This window comes from Myxine glutinosa, chromosome 5, assembly GCF_964187855.1.
Source record: "Myxine glutinosa chromosome 5, kmMyxGlut1.1, whole genome shotgun sequence".
NCBI lineage: Eukaryota > Metazoa > Chordata > Myxini > Myxiniformes > Myxinidae > Myxine > Myxine glutinosa.
Window position 1 is genome coordinate 170,707,732 of NC_136265.1, and position 16,975 is coordinate 170,724,706.

At 45.1% G+C, this 16,975-nt stretch overlaps 1 protein-coding gene across 5 annotated transcripts in view; it reads left to right on the forward strand.

Moving 5' to 3' along the window:
* Positions 1-16,975, forward strand: part of LOC137426748 (mitogen-activated protein kinase-binding protein 1) — a 214,895-nt gene that overhangs the window by 131,534 nt on the left and 66,386 nt on the right. For all 5 annotated transcript variants that reach the window (XM_078779071.1, XM_078779067.1, XM_078779068.1 and 2 more), the window contains one exon: positions 15,117-15,244. In XM_078779071.1, coding sequence (XP_078635197.1) covers positions 15,117-15,244 — 128 coding nt within the window. The remainder of the gene's footprint in view (positions 1-15,116; positions 15,245-16,975) is intronic.

Genomic DNA, 16,975 nt, shown 5'->3' on the forward strand with positions numbered 1-16,975 from the left:
GTGAATTATAGTAAGATTATTATTATTATTATTATTATTATGATGATGATGATGATGATGATGATGATGATGATGATGATGATGATTATTATTATTATTATTATTATTATTATTATTATTATCATTGCAGAAAAAGTGAAAAAGGAGATTTTTTAAACCACACTCTAACACAGAACTCTACACTCAGCCATTCAGAGCCATAGTGTATTCCCTCCAGAGTACATTGTGCACCTGTTCACCTTTGCTGTGAACATACCACTCCGAGCTTAGCCAATCAGTGTACTTCGGTCACAACATGTAATTGTTCTGCTTTGTTCCAACGTTACTACTGTTCATGATCTATACTTCCCAGGGGGGCAATTACACCAGACTGAATCTGCCTGAGTGTCTGAACAGCTCGCAGGGTGTCTAGCCATAATCCGTCCGGCCTCGTTTCCTAACTGAGTTAACTCGAGAGACCAAAGGCCCTCACGCCTTTTTGATGTGTCCAGTTAAGGAAAGAACTTTCCTATCGCTGTAGAATGATTATCTCGTCTTGCTCGTGAAGACTAGTGCCTATATCTGCGTCGGCAGACAGGTAAAACAATGGATGATGTCAACAGATTTTTATCTATATTACTTCTTCTTCATTTTTGGTTGTTCTCTTCACTTGTCCTTTCCCTTGCCCTCATTTTCTTATTTTCTCTCCTCTTTCCTTTTCCTTTTGTGTCTACTCTTCTCCTTTTTTTTTTCTTTTTTTTTTTTAAAATCTCTTCCATTTATATCATTTTTCATAACTTGTAAATTCGGCTTTCGTTTATTTATATGACCTTGGTCTTTCTTTTGCTTCTTGTTTGTTTCCCTATTGTTTCCCTATTATTTCCCTTTTCTCACAGTCCCCCTGATTTTTAACCCCAAAACCCCGTGACCCGTCCTTGTCAAAATGATTTACTCTCACCCCATGTGTCGCCTGACTCTTGACCTCACTCTGACTCACTCCCACCCTCTATCAGCTCTCGCCTCTCCCGTCTCACTCTTTATCCCCACGCTTAAAAAAAAAAAGGGGAGGTGTGGGGGGTGGGGGGGTTGTAATTGGCTCTCTCTGTCTGTCTCTGTTCGTCTACCCATCCATCCACCTGTCTGTCTTTCTGTCCCTCTATCCGTCCGTCCATATGTCTATCCATGGATCCATACCTCTATCTGTCTGTCCGTACCTCCACTGGTCCGTCTGTACCTCCATCCATCCGTCCTTCCCTCTGTCTGTACCTCTATCCATTCCTCCCTCCACCTCTGACCTCCATCTGTCTGTCTGGACTATTTACGCCCATCTCTCCATCTGTCTCTATGTCTGTACAGTATGTCTGTCCCTCCTTCCCTTTGCCCGTCCCTTCTTCTTTCCATCCGTCTTTGTTGCTTTGCTAGTCCATCTGTCCATTTGTCTGTCCCTCCCTCTGTCCACACATCCACCCATTCCTCCGTTTGTCCATTCGTGCTTCTTCCCGCTCCTCAGTCCGTCCCTCTGTTTGTCCATTGCCCCCTCTGTTCTTCCTCCCTCTGTATTTCTGTCTGTCTGTCTGTCACGCTATCTCCTGAAGAATTGTGCAGAAATTCACCAAACTTGTCTTAGTTAGGATCACCATATGGCAAGAAGGTGCAAGAGCAGTATAATTTTGGTCCTGTCCCTTGGGCCTTGTGGGTCTGGGTCAAAAGGACAAATGTCAAGTAGTAGATTTGTTATTGCCTAAAGTTCAGTTATAGACGTTAGGCGTAATGTGTTATGATTTAAATGTTGTCTAGAAATGCTATTTTCATAAAGTAAATAAAGGGTTTTTGCTTCGTTTTAGTTTTGGATGAGGAAAGGTTTAAAATGAGGTCATGCCGGACAATGGTATACGTGTGCTTTTTTCAAGGCTGGTCATAAAACCACGCCCACATGCGCTTGTTTTTGCGTAATGCAAGTAGAATGACATGAACCTATCGTTAACTATATATATTTTGTTTTAATCTCAGCAACGCATGACTCTGTATAAACATGCTTTGGATTACTCATGTACACAAACCCATAAAATATATGGGTTTGTTTGGCTAAGCATACACTCTTCTCTTTGTGAGTTACAGTTCTGTTTTCTCGGAGCCCAGAGAAGCAATTGGTCCAAATGATAAGGAAAAGCTGACTCCCCCGAATGATAACGGTGGGAGGAACCTCTCCCAGTGTTGTTTGTTCCCTCGGAGATTTCCTGATAAAACGTGTCCCTATATAAATGGACTGGGAATCAATGTGTTTTCAGGAAGGCTTGACTTGGCATGTTCTTGCTGTAGATTGCTGTAGACGTCGGTCTCCTCCGGATCCGTATAAGTTGGTTATTAATAAAGCTGCGCCATTCCAGGCTATTGTGGACTTCTTTTGCAAACGAAGAGCTGATTCTTCACAGATGGTACCAGGAGTGGGGTGTCAACAGACGCGGAGGACGGGAAACGGAGCCCGAGGGACAGGAGGAAGGCTGACCTGAGGCCGGCGCCGGCACGTTGATTTGAGTAAAGGTGGGAGTTGTTTTATATCAGAGGGCTATTATTCCAAATTCGTACCTTCCTCCCTCGCGCGGGTTCAGTCTCCTTGTCTTCCCCGCTGTCTGCACTCGAACAGAAATTGTAAGTAGAGGCTCATTTAGGCCTCAGAATGGCGTAGCTTTGTTAAAGCCAGGATAAAACAAGTAAGGATACAAGTAAGGACTTAACAGTAAGCTTAAAGTTACAGTTAGCACCAGGAGGGGAAAATGAGGTCGGACAGCCATATAGGTTGAAACCGGGTGGCCAAGATTTTTCCAGGAAGGAACAGCCCAGAGACAAGATGGGGTATGCCATTGCATGCCAGGGAACGAAGGGCTGTGGCTAAACTTAGACGGCCAAAGGGACATGGCCAGGAAGGGTGAAATGCGTAGGTACCAGGTAGGTTTGACAAGAAGGTAGTGACAACTACGAGGTCAAGCCAGGAAGTTCTAGACAAGAGGTCCAGATAAAGCAGGCCAGGATCTGGTGGACAAGAGAAAATAAATAAGCTCACAGGAAATGGGCCAGGTGAAACAATTAAGGAGGTAGTTAAGCAAGCAAATCAGCGGCTAATGCCGCTCGTCCATAATCCGGACCAAGACCCCGCGAAAGGGGAGGTAGCCACCATGCCCCCAACCCCCCCCCCAAGACCTGAGCTCAGCCCCGGGGCTCTAGGCAACACCCCAACACCCCCCGCCCTGCCTCCCCTTTCCACCTCAACCCACCCCCCGTCCAAACCCGTCCCAAAAAAATCCTTTTCCTTGAATGAGAGATGTAACATGAATGAGGAATGAATGTATATTGGGATGTTAATTGACGTGTGTGTCTGGCCAATGTGTTTGTCTGTGTGTCATGTGCAAAGCAGAGGGTTTCGGTGTGAAACTTTGTAAGCGATCTGCTCGACTTGCGGGAAATTCAGGCCGGGAATGTCCATTTTAACGTCTATCCGAGAGAACAGGCGAGGTCCTGAACTGAGTCCGGATTTTCATCTGTTTGGGAGTTGTTTGGGAAGCGAATTGATATAAATCGGGTCAGGAAAGCACCCGGAGTGCCCTTGTCGATCTACTGTTGATATGAAGCGGTTTATTGGAGATGGTTGCAGGATGGGCTGTTTTTTTTCGCTAAATGCAGAATTCGAATCAATATGTGTGTTTTACTTGAATTGAAGAGTTCATTCAATGGCAGATATTGTGGATTGTATGTGTGGGATGTATCGCTGAGGCAGCTCACCTTTGAAATTGGTGTCATATAGTGCATTTTGGGGTCGGGTGCGATGAGGTTGCTCAGAGTGCCGGCGATAACTCGCCCACTCACAGAGGAAGTGTGTGCCCAAATGCATTGTGGGTCATTTCGACTTTGCTGGATGTCGGACGTTCACATGTCAGTATCTTGTCAGAATCTTCTTCTTCATGTCATGTCCTTCATCCTTCATCTTCTTGTCAGAATTAGACATGAGTCATGAGCCATGTCGGAATAGTGGCCGGCTGCGACATATATGCCAGGCAATGTCACAGGACGAATACGTTATTTAAGATGGATTTATAAGATGGATAGATGGATGGATTTATTTAAGATGGCTAAAATAAACGATTTCAAGACAGAGTAATTAATTTCCGGAGCCAAGTTCCAACAGGAACTCAGGAAGTCTTGTTCATACAGTAAGGTACAGTGCGGAGTGGCGGCTGGAAGATGCATCGAAGCATTTGGGATGATCGATGCGCCGGACAAAGGGTATGCTGGCGAACGATGCTGATAAGGTTAAGTTATTAAAACACATATGGGTCTGAGGGCAGATAATGTGGGACAAGCTGCCTCACGGGCGCTGCAGGGAGAGTATTTGGAAATTCAATAATTTGAACAGAAATGTCACGTTTTCAACAGAACGCTGATCCGAGGAAGGAGGACGGTCGAGGTTTCAACTGTCGGTATGTGGTGTGGCTTGTGCCAAGGTGTGGGCGCGAGGAGGTGCGTTGATGAAGCGTTGTGCGAACGAGGAAGGATGTGCGATGGGCATTGTGAAGCACGCCTCGTACGGAAGGTCCTTGGACGAAGTGTGACGGTTGTTGGATTCGTAGAAGCTAGCATTTTGCGATGTAGAGCCTCAATAAGGGTCATTTGTCTGTCTGGATGTGGTTCTTGCAGGGAATGACGCCGGACTTGTATTATTTGCGGAAAAATAAAGCGCTGGTTACCCCAATTCGAAGTTTGACCTTTTAAAGTTTAGTTGACCTTTGTTCGAGATATGCAAGGGAAAGGTCAGAGGTAATTCACTAACCTTGGAAGAACGACAGGCGGAGTCAGTCTACAGGGTGTTGCTTTAACGACAGGATATATAGGACTTAAATCTGGAGAATATCGGGACATTATATTGTGGGTAAAACCAAAATCATGTACATAATTAGTGGACAGAGAATATCGAGTTTTTTGTTGTTGTGGAAGCGTCAGTCAGGTACAGTACGCTTGGAATTTAATTTAACCGGGTCGAGTACAGTGACGTGTTCGATCGAGCTGTGGGGATTTGAGATGGATTTGAGTCACGTTAAACCGGGGGTTTTGGTCCAGCCTGCAAGGAGTCCAGGGGCTTGTTTTAGGGCTGGGTCGCCAAAAATGGGATGCTGTGCCCATCTGGATGTAAAATTATCCATCAAGGACGGGGAATAATGTGCAGTGTGATTGGGTAAGAGGTAAAGGCCATAAAACACCAACCCCATGAGGAACGAAATAAATGGAGAGATGTTGGGATCACATGATGGTTGGGATTGAAGAACAACCTACTGGGATTTCAAACCTGTGTTTGGGTTTGGGGCAACTGGGTGATGGGCAATAGTGTATGAGTGAGTAATTATGATCTGTTTAAGTGTAAGAGGCGGTGGAGAAGAAAGGGGTGATGAAAAGTTATTTGTTTTAGTGTGAAGTAGGTTGGTTGCTTACTTGTCACAGTAAGATGAGAGTTGTGTTTTTAAGCTTGGTCTTTGAATGAATTGTTGCTTGGAATGTGTTGATTGGAAAAGTGATTTTTGATCGCTGATCCGATCTGGTTTTAAATTGTTTGATTTAATTTTGAATTGATTGGAGGTAATAAGGATTTGTGTTGATTTCCTGATTTGAGTTCATCTGGAAACGAAGACAGATGGGATTAATGTGTATATCAGGAACAATTTGGAAAGGAAATATGGATATATGACATTACTAAAATATAACCAAGCAATTGAGAGTTCTTGGGTTAATGGGATATAAATAAATGCATCTACAAGTTGATGGTTTATAAAAATTTAGGTCTGGATGATACTTAAACGATGAACAATGTTGGCAATATACAAAGAATGTGACTTGTTTCTGGGGGGAAAACATGTGGTTTAAATTTGGTTGGCTAAGTTTTAAAGATGGAGATGTTTCGCAGAACTCTTATGATTATTTACATGAGTGGTGGACTATTCCATGGCGAAGCATTTTTCAGTTTTTATGATTAAGGTTTAAGGTCTTTATGATCTGTTTAGTGTATTTTTCAAAGGAGAGGGTTTTGGTCAATGATGATGCCAAGATTCCGGATGTGGATACTGGGAAACCATCGATGTTGGGGGGAATGAAGATTAATTCAGATTTAGCGTAGTTAAGTTCGAGGAAGCTGATCTGAAGCTAGAATTTTATTTCAGTTAGGCAGTTTGTCAGGATAGAGTGGGTGGTGGTGGAGCACGATTTGGTGGAGATGAAAAAGCTGGATGTCATCGGTGAAGCAGTGGAATTGGAGACCATGGTGCATTGGCTATGGTGCATGACGGATTAAGTGACCAAGGGGGGATAGGTACAGGACGAAGAGGAGGGGGCCAAGAACTGAACCTTGGGGGACACCTTAAGGGGGAGTGAATTGTGGTGATTAAGCTGTTGTAGATGCTGTCAATTTTGCTTTGGATGAATGGTCCAGGAAGGAAGGAGGGTGCAGGTGGCACCAGGTGTGAGTGCACAGGTGTGCACCAACAGGTGTGTGGAGCAAGGTGGCGGTATCCAGGGCGCTGAGGAGTTTTGTTCACGTTGTAAAGTTTGTTTATTTAGTTTGTTTATTGTAGAGAAGAGTGCTTTTGGGATTCCGGAGCCAGAGTGGATAATTTGAGGGTAGTAGGTGGAGTAGAGGACATCTTTGCAGTGCTGTAGGTGGTCCTTGTGGGCTTGGGAGTGAACTGATTTGGGTTTAATAGGCACAAGCTGGTCTAAACAGGGTGAGGAGGATGGTGTGATTGATGATGTCAAAGGAGGCGTTGAGGTGAGGAGGATGAAAATGTTGAGGTTGCCGGCATCAGAGGAGAGAAAAGGTCGCTGGTGATTTTGAGGAGAGCAGTTTCAGTACTGTGGCTGGAGCAGAATCCGGATTGGGATGTTTCATACAGGTTATTGGCAGAGTGGTGATGTTTGAGTTGAGTGGCCACAGCACGTTCCAAAATTTTTGACAGAAAGGGTAGATTGGAGATGGGTCTGAAGTTATTTAGGGTGTCAGGGTTTAGTCCAGGGTTTTTCCAGAATGGGGGTGAAGTTTCACGAGTTTTTGGGGAAATCGGTATGTGAAGCTGGATTAAGTTGGAACTGCTTGATGAGCCATGGAGATGGATTGGGTTTTGTTGTTGGTTGTCTGGGTGTTCGGTTGTTGCATTGCCAAAGGTTTCTGTGTGGTGGACACACTGGTTGGCTGTTGTCTTGTGTGACGTGGGTGGAGATGTATGAGGCTGCGTGTGGCTGCCTGGAGGGGAAGGCGGCTACAGTGGTTGATATTGGTTGTGGGTTGTCCGGGGTGCTTCGATTTGCATAAAGGGTGAAGATTGGGATATTACATTATTTTGAGTAAGTATTGGCATGAGTAATTACAGAAGTAATTATTAGTTATGAGTAATTAGTGGTATGAGTATTAGTTATGAGTTCCAGGTGTTGAGCTAGTTATGCTAGTTATCCAGCTAGTTATGAGTAAGTGATTATTTTAGTAAAATTACATGTTTCGCTGTGTTGTTGATCTGGGGACAAGCTAGTTTGATGGGTACCCTGGGGTCTTCAGCGTGTCTATGTGTTTGGCTGTCTGTCACACCGGACTCTTGAATGGGTTTTCATGAGACGAATTTCAGACATAACAGTGAGAATCTATTTTGAGCGAATCACAGTGGGTGAGGAAAACATTGTGTGTGACCAGACACCAGAACTGACCAGAATTGAAATTGGAAGTAGACCAGGTTATTTCTATTATTTGTTTATTCGTGAAAATAAATAAATAATAGGGGGAGGTTAATGGAGGTTAATGGTGGTTTGTTTGTGTTAATGGAGGTTAATGGTGGTTTGTTTGTGTTAATGGAGGTTAATGGTGGTTTGTTTGTGGTAATTCTAGTTGAAACTCTCGCTGAAGTAATTTTCGTTTATTTTTATTTTTTTGATTCGATTTGAGAGTTGAGATGATTGATTTTTTATTAATTTTATAATTTTATTTTTATTGATGTTGGAAACAGGTAATGGGATGCTGAGAGAAGGATTGAATTTAATTTGAATTGGACTGGATTAAATGGGATTGAATTTAAAAATTGAATATTGGATAAAATTGGATCCACTTGAAAAAAGTGGATTAGGAAATTGGAGACCTGTAGACCAGGCGCTCCCAGGAGACTTGTGGACCAGGTGTTCCACCAGAGGAAAAAGACCAGGTGTTCGTGGAGCACTTCACCTGCAAGAACGCCTTGGAACCAAGGTGGAAGGGACCAGTCCAGGTGTTGCTGACTACACCAACGGCAGTCTTTTGCGAGGGCAAGACTTCGTGGATCCACGCCACGCACTGTAAGTTGGCCATACAAGCACCAGACACCACACCCCCAGAACACAGTAAGGATGGGCCTAATCATAGGTACAATACTATTGATAGCGACAGCAGCTAGGGGAAACTCCGATTCCAATAGATGCGAAAACGAAACCCGACACCTCACCGTAACATGGGGACAAAGAGTATCACTACCATGTTTCGAACAGAGAGCCCTGCACACAAATTGGGTGAACATAAATTGGCTAGCACCGTCGGCAGGGCCTGGACGCGTTGGCATGGTACTACAAAAGCAACGAGAGTTCCGGGAAGACGGGCAAGCTAGCATTAAGACCTTGGCCCAACCAGGATACCAATGGGGAACCCCTGATTTTAAGCTACAAACACGCACGCGCCTAGAGAAAGGCATGACTATGCAGGTCCGGTGCAGCGTCTGGACCCCTGGCGCGGCCGGTGGCGAAAGGAACTACATACCATGCATCGAATACATACTCACGCCACAACCCCAGGATAAGGCCCCAAAGAGGGGGGAAAACACATATTGGAAAGTGGCCAGGGAGGTGGCAACAATTCAAAATAGGACACACCGCTGGTCGTGCATGCGCTTTCCCCAAGCAGGCACCACAGGAATACACATGATAGTGCTACCTCTGTCCCTCAATGACCTCTGCTCACAACCTATCGATCCCCCATGTTTAGTCACCACGCTGGAAAGAGAAGGGGTTGACAACGGCAAGAGTTGCAATCGACAATTTAATTATCGCCCGTCAATGATTGCCCATGTGGCCGAGAGGCCTGCCCCCGTCTGGGTCAAACCACAGAAAGGGAAGGTCTGCCTCCAGGGTTCCGGCCACTTGCGTATGGGAGAATCAGAATGCGCCTACACTCTCCCCGGAAAGCTGGGACAAGGGAGCTCGGGGATTACATTACGAATAGTACTGCAAGATAAACACAACCACAACATAACGGCTATAACATTCTTTAGGGGGGTTAGTAGGATTAATGGGGTGGTAAAGGGACTCCAGTGCTTATCCACCCACCTGGTCCCACCCCATGGGACAATGTTTATATGCGGCGACAAGGCTTACCCCTATTTACCAAATAATTGGGGGGGCACATGTTATCTGGGTTCAGTCCTTCCTGACGTCGAGATACTGGATGAGCTAGACCCAAAGTCCTTGGACAGGCGTTATAAGAGGTCAGTCATGAACGAAGATGGAACCACTAAACTACACGGGAGCCTAGGGGAAAAGGTGTTTGGTTTCTTCTTCCCAGGAGCGGGCACAGTCATGGATAGTTTCCGAATAGACAAATTGGCTTTGACCCTAGAAAAGGTGGCAAACGACACCGCTACGGCTCATGACATACTATTGGACACGGTAATTCACATGCGTACAATGGTGATGCAGAATCGGGTGGCTTTGGACATGCTCCTGGCAGAGAAAGGAGGGGTATGCGGAATTATAGAGGGAAAATGTTGCACTTACATACCCGATCCATCTGAAGGAGTGTCAGCCGCAATAGTGAGACTAAGGGAAACTAGCCACGCCCTGACGATCGATCGGATCGCGCGCGAAAATTCTTATACATTTAGCTGGCTCACTGACTGGTTCCAGGGATGGACGGGCACCATAGTGAAGTGGTTATTGACCGCACTGGCTGTGATAATCGGGATAGTAATTTGGGGGGCACTAATGAAATCTCTAGTCCTCCTCTGTATGAGAAAGTATTTTACAGGATGGAAAGTGAAAAAGCCGCCGACAACAACTATGGCTCTGACCACAGAGGCCGTCGACCTGAACGGGTCCTTCAACAAGGCAGTTGCGACCGGCGCTCCAGAAAATTGCATTGAATTTTGTAACAACTGTGATACTTGTGTGGATCCCATGTGGGAACTGGCTGCTGCCTGTAACGGTGTATGTGATGACTGTGATACTTGTGCTATAAACCCCTTGCGTGTACTGGCTAACGCTGCTTATGTATTACAAGCTGACAGCTGCACGCCCCCTTCTGACCCAACTATGGATCTGATTGCGACACTGGGTCTGGCGGTCGAGGGACCCGACGTGGATATCCTAGACCCGCAAGCCGACCAGGCGCCCATGGGAGACTTTGACATAAAGGAAGTCCCTCTCTTTTCTTCAAATGTTTCGGATCTCTTTGATCCAAATGTTTCGGATCTCTTTGATCCACATGTTGCGGATCTCTTTGCTTCAAGTGATTCGGATTCGGATTTTTACGCTCTGTACCCTGACCAGGAAATTGAGACACAAGATACTGACGACATTTTGTATTCCCCAGAACAGCAACACGTGAGGGACCTCATGGGCATGACCGTTGATTAACTTCGAAGATCTGCAAGGACTGCGTCTGCAAAGGGTGGGGGGAGCCAGTTCCGCAGGGGAAGTGATGCACCCTCTGGCGGAGCAGAACCTCATCTGGACCAGACGTCTTCGTTGTGGATCCGAAACGTTAATGAACTTTCATGTTTTGAGCCCTCAGGCTCCGAGCACGCACCACACGACACGTTCGCCAAATGCACGGGCGAGGCGCTTTGGGCGCACGATATGCCCTTGGGAGATACCCGCATTACACAATTATTTTTTTCAATACCCGCATTACACAATTATTTTTCAATAAAGCCCGATGTGGCACGTTGTCTCTTAAGATACTTTGTCTCGACGAGACAAGAGGAAGGAATGTCAAGTAGTAGATTTGTTATTGCCTAAAGTTCAGTTATAGACGTTAGGCGTAATGTGTTATGATTTAAATGTTGTCTAGAAATGCTATTTTCATAAAGTAAATAAAGGGTTTTTGCTTCGTTTTAGTTTTGGATGAGGAAAGGTTTAAAATGAGGTCATGCCGGACAATGGTATACGTGTGCTTTTTTCAAGGCTGGTCATAAAACCACGCCCACATGCGCTTGTTTTTGCGTAATGCAAGTAGAATGACATGAACCTATCGTTAACTATATATATTTTGTTTTAATCTCAGCAACGCATGACTCTGTATAAACATGCTTTGGATTACTCATGTACACAAACCCATAAAATATATGGGTTTGTTTGGCTAAGCATACACTCTTCTCTTTGTGAGTTACAGTTCTGTTTTCTCGGAGCCCAGAGAAGCAATTGGTCCAAATGATAAGGAAAAGCTGACTCCCCCGAATGATAACGGTGGGAGGAACCTCTCCCAGTGTTGTTTGTTCCCTCGGAGATTTCCTGATAAAACGTGTCCCTATATAAATGGACTGGGAATCAATGTGTTTTCAGGAAGGCTTGACTTGGCATGTTCTTGCTGTAGATTGCTGTAGACGTCGGTCTCCTCCGGATCCGTATAAGTTGGTTATTAATAAAGCTGCGCCATTCCAGGCTATTGTGGACTTCTTTTGCAAACGAAGAGCTGATTCTTCACACAAATACCAAAAAAATGCAATTACGGGCACATGCTTCAACATTTTTAAATGAAACTTTGTAAATGCAATCAAAATTTGGGGGCACATGAAATGTGTAACGTTTTGGATTTGACCCCCAATGCATGCATGACCCATGGGGTGGTGATTTGGGGTCATATGGGGTCAAAAGTTTTTTTTTTTAACTCTAAATTTGAAATTGGGTCATTCCTGGTGGAACATTTGCCATTTTTGTTCCCCGTCGCACTGCGGAGCGAAAGGGGGACTATGGTTTTCCCCTCCGTCCGTGTGTGCGTCCGCCCGTCCGTGCGTGCGTGCATAAGCGAAGGACCGAATTCTAATTTGGTGTGTGGGTGCAACCCACGTCAAAATCCAAGATGGCCACCGCCATGTATGTCTGAACCTTGTGAGCGGTATATCCTGAAAAATAAACGAACTACTAACTTCTAATCTGGTGTGTGGGTGTATCTTGGCATAAGGAAGAACGCTATTGAAAATTGGGTCGCCACGTCAAAATCCAAGATGGCCGCCACCATATTATATGTCTGAACCTTGTGAGCGAAATATCTTGAAAAATAAACGAACTACTAACTTCTAATCTGGTGTGTGGGTGTATCTACGCATAAGGAAGAACGCTATTGAGAATTGGGTCGCCACGTCAAACTCCAAGATGGCCGCCGCTATGTATGTCTGAACCTTGTGAGCGGAATATCTTGAAAAATAAGCGAAGTACTGTGGCGGACACGAAAGCCCACTGGCGTGGTGACATCATTCCGCGCACCAAGTGGGCGGCGGCCACGCCCGAGGGGTAGGCGTGGCCTCAGGATATACACCGGGCGCGCAGCCCGGAGCGCGCCAGTGCTACAGTGACCTCTTGTCAATAAAGACACTAATTGTTTTAACCGCGTTGTCCGCTTCCTCCTTGGTAGCAAGTAAGCGTGCGTAGCACCGCGCTTCAGTACCAACTTCTAATCTGGTGTGTGGGTGTATCCAGGCATAAGGAAGAACCCTATTGAAAATTGGGTCGCCACGTCAAAATCCAAGATGGCCGCCACCATATTATATGTCTGAACCTTGTGAGCGAAATATCTTGAAAAATAAACGAACTACTAACTTCTAATCTGGTGTGTGGGTGTATCTACGCATAAGGGAGAACGCTATTGAAAATTGTGTTGCCACGTCAAAATCCAAGATGGCCGCATTGCGTCTTCCACTTTGTCAACTCACATCACTTGGGGGACCTAGGCGTAACGCTTGTTGTCCCCCGTCGCACAGCGTAGCGAAAGGGGGACTATGGCTTTCCCCTCTGTCCATGTGTCCGTGCGTGTGTGCGTGCGTAAGCGAAGGACCGCATTCGAATTTGGTGTGTGGGTGCAACCCACGTCAAAATCCAAGATGGCCGCCGCCATGTATGTCTGATGCCATGTATGTCTTAACCTTGTGAGATGAATATCTTGAAAAATAAGCGAAGTACCAACTTCTAATCTGGTGTGTGGGTGTATCTAGGCATAAGGAAGAACGCTATTGAAAATTGGGTCGCCACGTCAAAATCCAAGATGGCCACCACCATATATATGTCTGAAACTTGTGAGCGAAATATCTCGAAAAATAAGCGAAGTACCAACTGCTAATCTGGTGTGTGGGTGTATCTCGGCACAAGGAAGAACGCTGTTTAAAATTGGGTCGCCACGTCAAAATCCAAGATGGCCGCCGCCATGTATGTCTGAACCTTGTGAGATGAATATCTTGAAAAATAAGTGAAGTACCAACTTCTAATTTGGTGTGTGGGTGTACCTCGGCATAAGGAAGAACGCTATTGAAAATTGGGGCGCCACGTCAAAATCCAAGATGGCCGCCACCATATATATATGTCTGAACCTTGTGAGCGAAATATCTTGAAAAATAAGCGAAGTACCAACGTCTAATCTGGTGTGTGGGTGTATCTAGGCACAAGCAAGAACGCTGTTTAAAATTGGGTCGCCACGTCAAAATCCAAGATGGCCGCCGCCATGTATGTCTTGGAGACATAGTATGTCTCGCCATGTATGTCTCGCCACATCAAACCTTGTGAGATGAATATCTTGAAAAATAAGCGAAGTACCAACTTCTAATTTGGTGTGTGGGTGTATCTCGGCATAAGGAAGACCGCTATTGTAAATTGGGTCGCCACGTCAAAATCCAAGATGGCCGCCACCATATATATGTCTGAAACTTGTGAGCGTAATATCTTGAAAAATAAGCAAAGTATCAACTTCTAATCTGGTGTTTGGGTGTATCTAGGCACAAAGACGAACGCTATTGAAAATTGGGTGGCCATGTCAAAATCCAAGATGGCCGCCTCCATGTGTGTCTGAACTTTGTGAGCGAAATATCATATCATAGCATGTTTTCTGCGTCTTCCACTTTGTCAACTCACATCACTTCACCGACGGGGGACCTAGGCGTATCGCTTGTTGAACTTTGTTTTCTGTGGGAAGTGTGGGGATTTGCCAAGGCTTGCCATCGACTTCGCTCTCGTTTTCTCTGATGGAGGTTTAATACCCGAAACATCAGCTTGTCCTCGTTCCCCATGGCAGTTAGCAAACCGCGATCATCGTTCATTGCTTTCTATCACTCGTCGCCTGTTGCAGTTTTTTTTTTAATGCTGCAATTTCTCTGTGCTCGTACGGCTCCTCATGTTCGTTTTACTCGGAGCTTATTACTCCAGTAATCGCGCTGTCATGAGTTAATGAGTGCCGCTGTGATTGTAATATCTCTTTGTGATTCGAATAAAATCTGCTTGAATTTGGAAGGGCATCCAATTGCCCTTTATGCCCATATTCAACTGGAACATTGCTTTTTCTCCCTTAACTGTCCATCATTATGGGAGGAAGTCTCTGTATGATCCAACATGTAATTGATCATAATTATGTGCAGGGTGTTTAATGTACCTTCATCATGTGTGGGCAGAGCTACCTGCAATCAATTTTTTCGTCCTCGTCACACACCCAAGGTGTTATTAGGCAATTCAACAACTAACACGATATAATTGCTCTCATTAATGTTAGGACAAGGTTCTAATGACTTCTCTGATCTTTAGCTACCTCTTGCAAGTTGCTAAACCACTTCTAAGGATACCATAACATCGCCTGTCAGATGATTTGTGATTTGGTCTCGTAAAACAGGTAGAGCACGGCTTTTGTGCTCCATTTAGGCTTCAAAAATACAGCAAACGGAATTGTATATGAAAACAGGTTTTGTGTTGCCAGAACAGATTTCGTTCTGGATGACAAGTGTCACCTTACAAGTTTGCTTTCTGAGCCGTATCAAAACACGGCTGTTTGGCAAGGTTGTACTCTTGGAGTCACGTGTGTCTCAGACACTGGATCGCATCTGATTATCTTGTCCTTCTGGCAGGCGCATCACACAGAACCCCGCTGCTCGGCACATCCTTTCCTCGGACAGCGACAGCAAGGAGGACGTGGAACAGGGAGAGCCAGATGAAGAAATGAATGGCGATTCGCACCTCTCTCCAAATTGTAAAGGTAACCCGACTGCATGGGTGAAGAACTTCCGTATGCACGCGGAAATCTGTATTTTTGTAACGGCCTGTGCGGAGGTTTCCTTAATTTAGTCGTCAGAGAAACTGCGCATTTATGGGGAGTTTTGGCCCTATGAAAACATAATATCGCAATTTGAATTGATGGTGGTAATATGCAGATTTGTTTCTTAAGCCATTTCATCCGAATGGGGTGTGTGGCCGACACTCTTGTGTTCCTACACATCATCACTGCAATTATGTAAAGTGCTCACATGGTAGTTGTTTTTACAAGGTATCCTCGCAGAGTTTAGCTGGGTTTGGGATATTTCAAGTGCGGTTACCGTGATCAAATGTCAGCCAGGCAAGGGAACATCGGTCTTTGTTGGTAAATACCATTGGAAATGGTGTCCATTGTAGGATCTTTCCCGTCATTGTCCCCTACTATGAACTTTATGGAAAACATTAAAATGCCGTCTTCACATTGCATGAAGTAAAGACTCAATTGTTCTGCGCGCACACACACACACACACACACACACACACACACACACACACACACACACACACAACCTGATGTTTGTTGGTTTCGGTTTAGTGTGCGGCCACGTCAATACGACGCCAATAAATGACCGCTGCCGGAGGGATCAGGTATTGACATCAAATTTCGCTCCTGGAGGGAGCAGGTATTTCTACTTAAACGCTATCGGCACTCGGCAGAGTGTATACCTCCGCCAGGCTGAACAGTTTACGTTTTGTATCCCACTGGCACGCCGGATCCAGATCCGGATCTTCAAAATCAAATCAATTCGGCCTGTCACACACCCAGCCTGTCCACCAAGTTTTGTCTGAATCCGTCAATAACATTTTGAGATAGCCTGCTCACAGGCAGACAAACAGACACAGGCACAGACAAAGCTTTGGTGGCAGAGGTAATACATCCGTCAGGTTCTAGAGTCAAAACAAAATTTCACATCCAGGTGAGAGGGAAGATGGGGTGAGAACAGTGTGCCAGGCACAGGGATACAACTTTTTAAATACAAATAAAATTGATATTTAAACAAATTTTTATTATGACTCTCAGGACATATTCAAGAAAGTTGACTTGGGATCTCAGGACATGTTTAATCGTTTTTTGTAAAGTAATTCTTCCAAACTATTGCAATTAACAAGGCGTGTGGTATTCAATGTTCACTTATGTTTGTTGATGTTGTTGTTGCAACCACACTCTTTACAGAGTTTTGGTGCTGACAAGGCAGAGTATTTGCAAGGGCTATACTGGGTGGTTTGCCGTTGCCTTCTGTGCTTTACCCTTTTAAATGCTGAGTATCATGCAAGGAAGCAGCATATGCACCATTTGTACTGAGTGCACGTAGTGCAAAGCAGGGTTAAGCAATTGGTTCACTCTGTCAGTCTGTCTGATAGACCTCGGTCTATGTTCAACAACAACAACAACAGGCATTTTAAGGCCATTTTCCCTGCAAGAGCGGGGGTTAGCCTTGTGGTCCCCATGACAATGTTCTCCATTTTGCCCTATTTTCTGCATCTCCCCTTGTTAACCCCCTTGCCCGCATTTCTTCTTCGACCATCTTTAACCAAGTCTTTCTCGGTCTTCCCTGTCCTCTACTTCCTTCCACACTCATTCCCATCACTCTTTTCAACCAGTCACTTTCATCCTTCCTCAACACATGACCAAACCATCTCAACCTGTTTCTCTTCACAGCATCCATCACAGGCT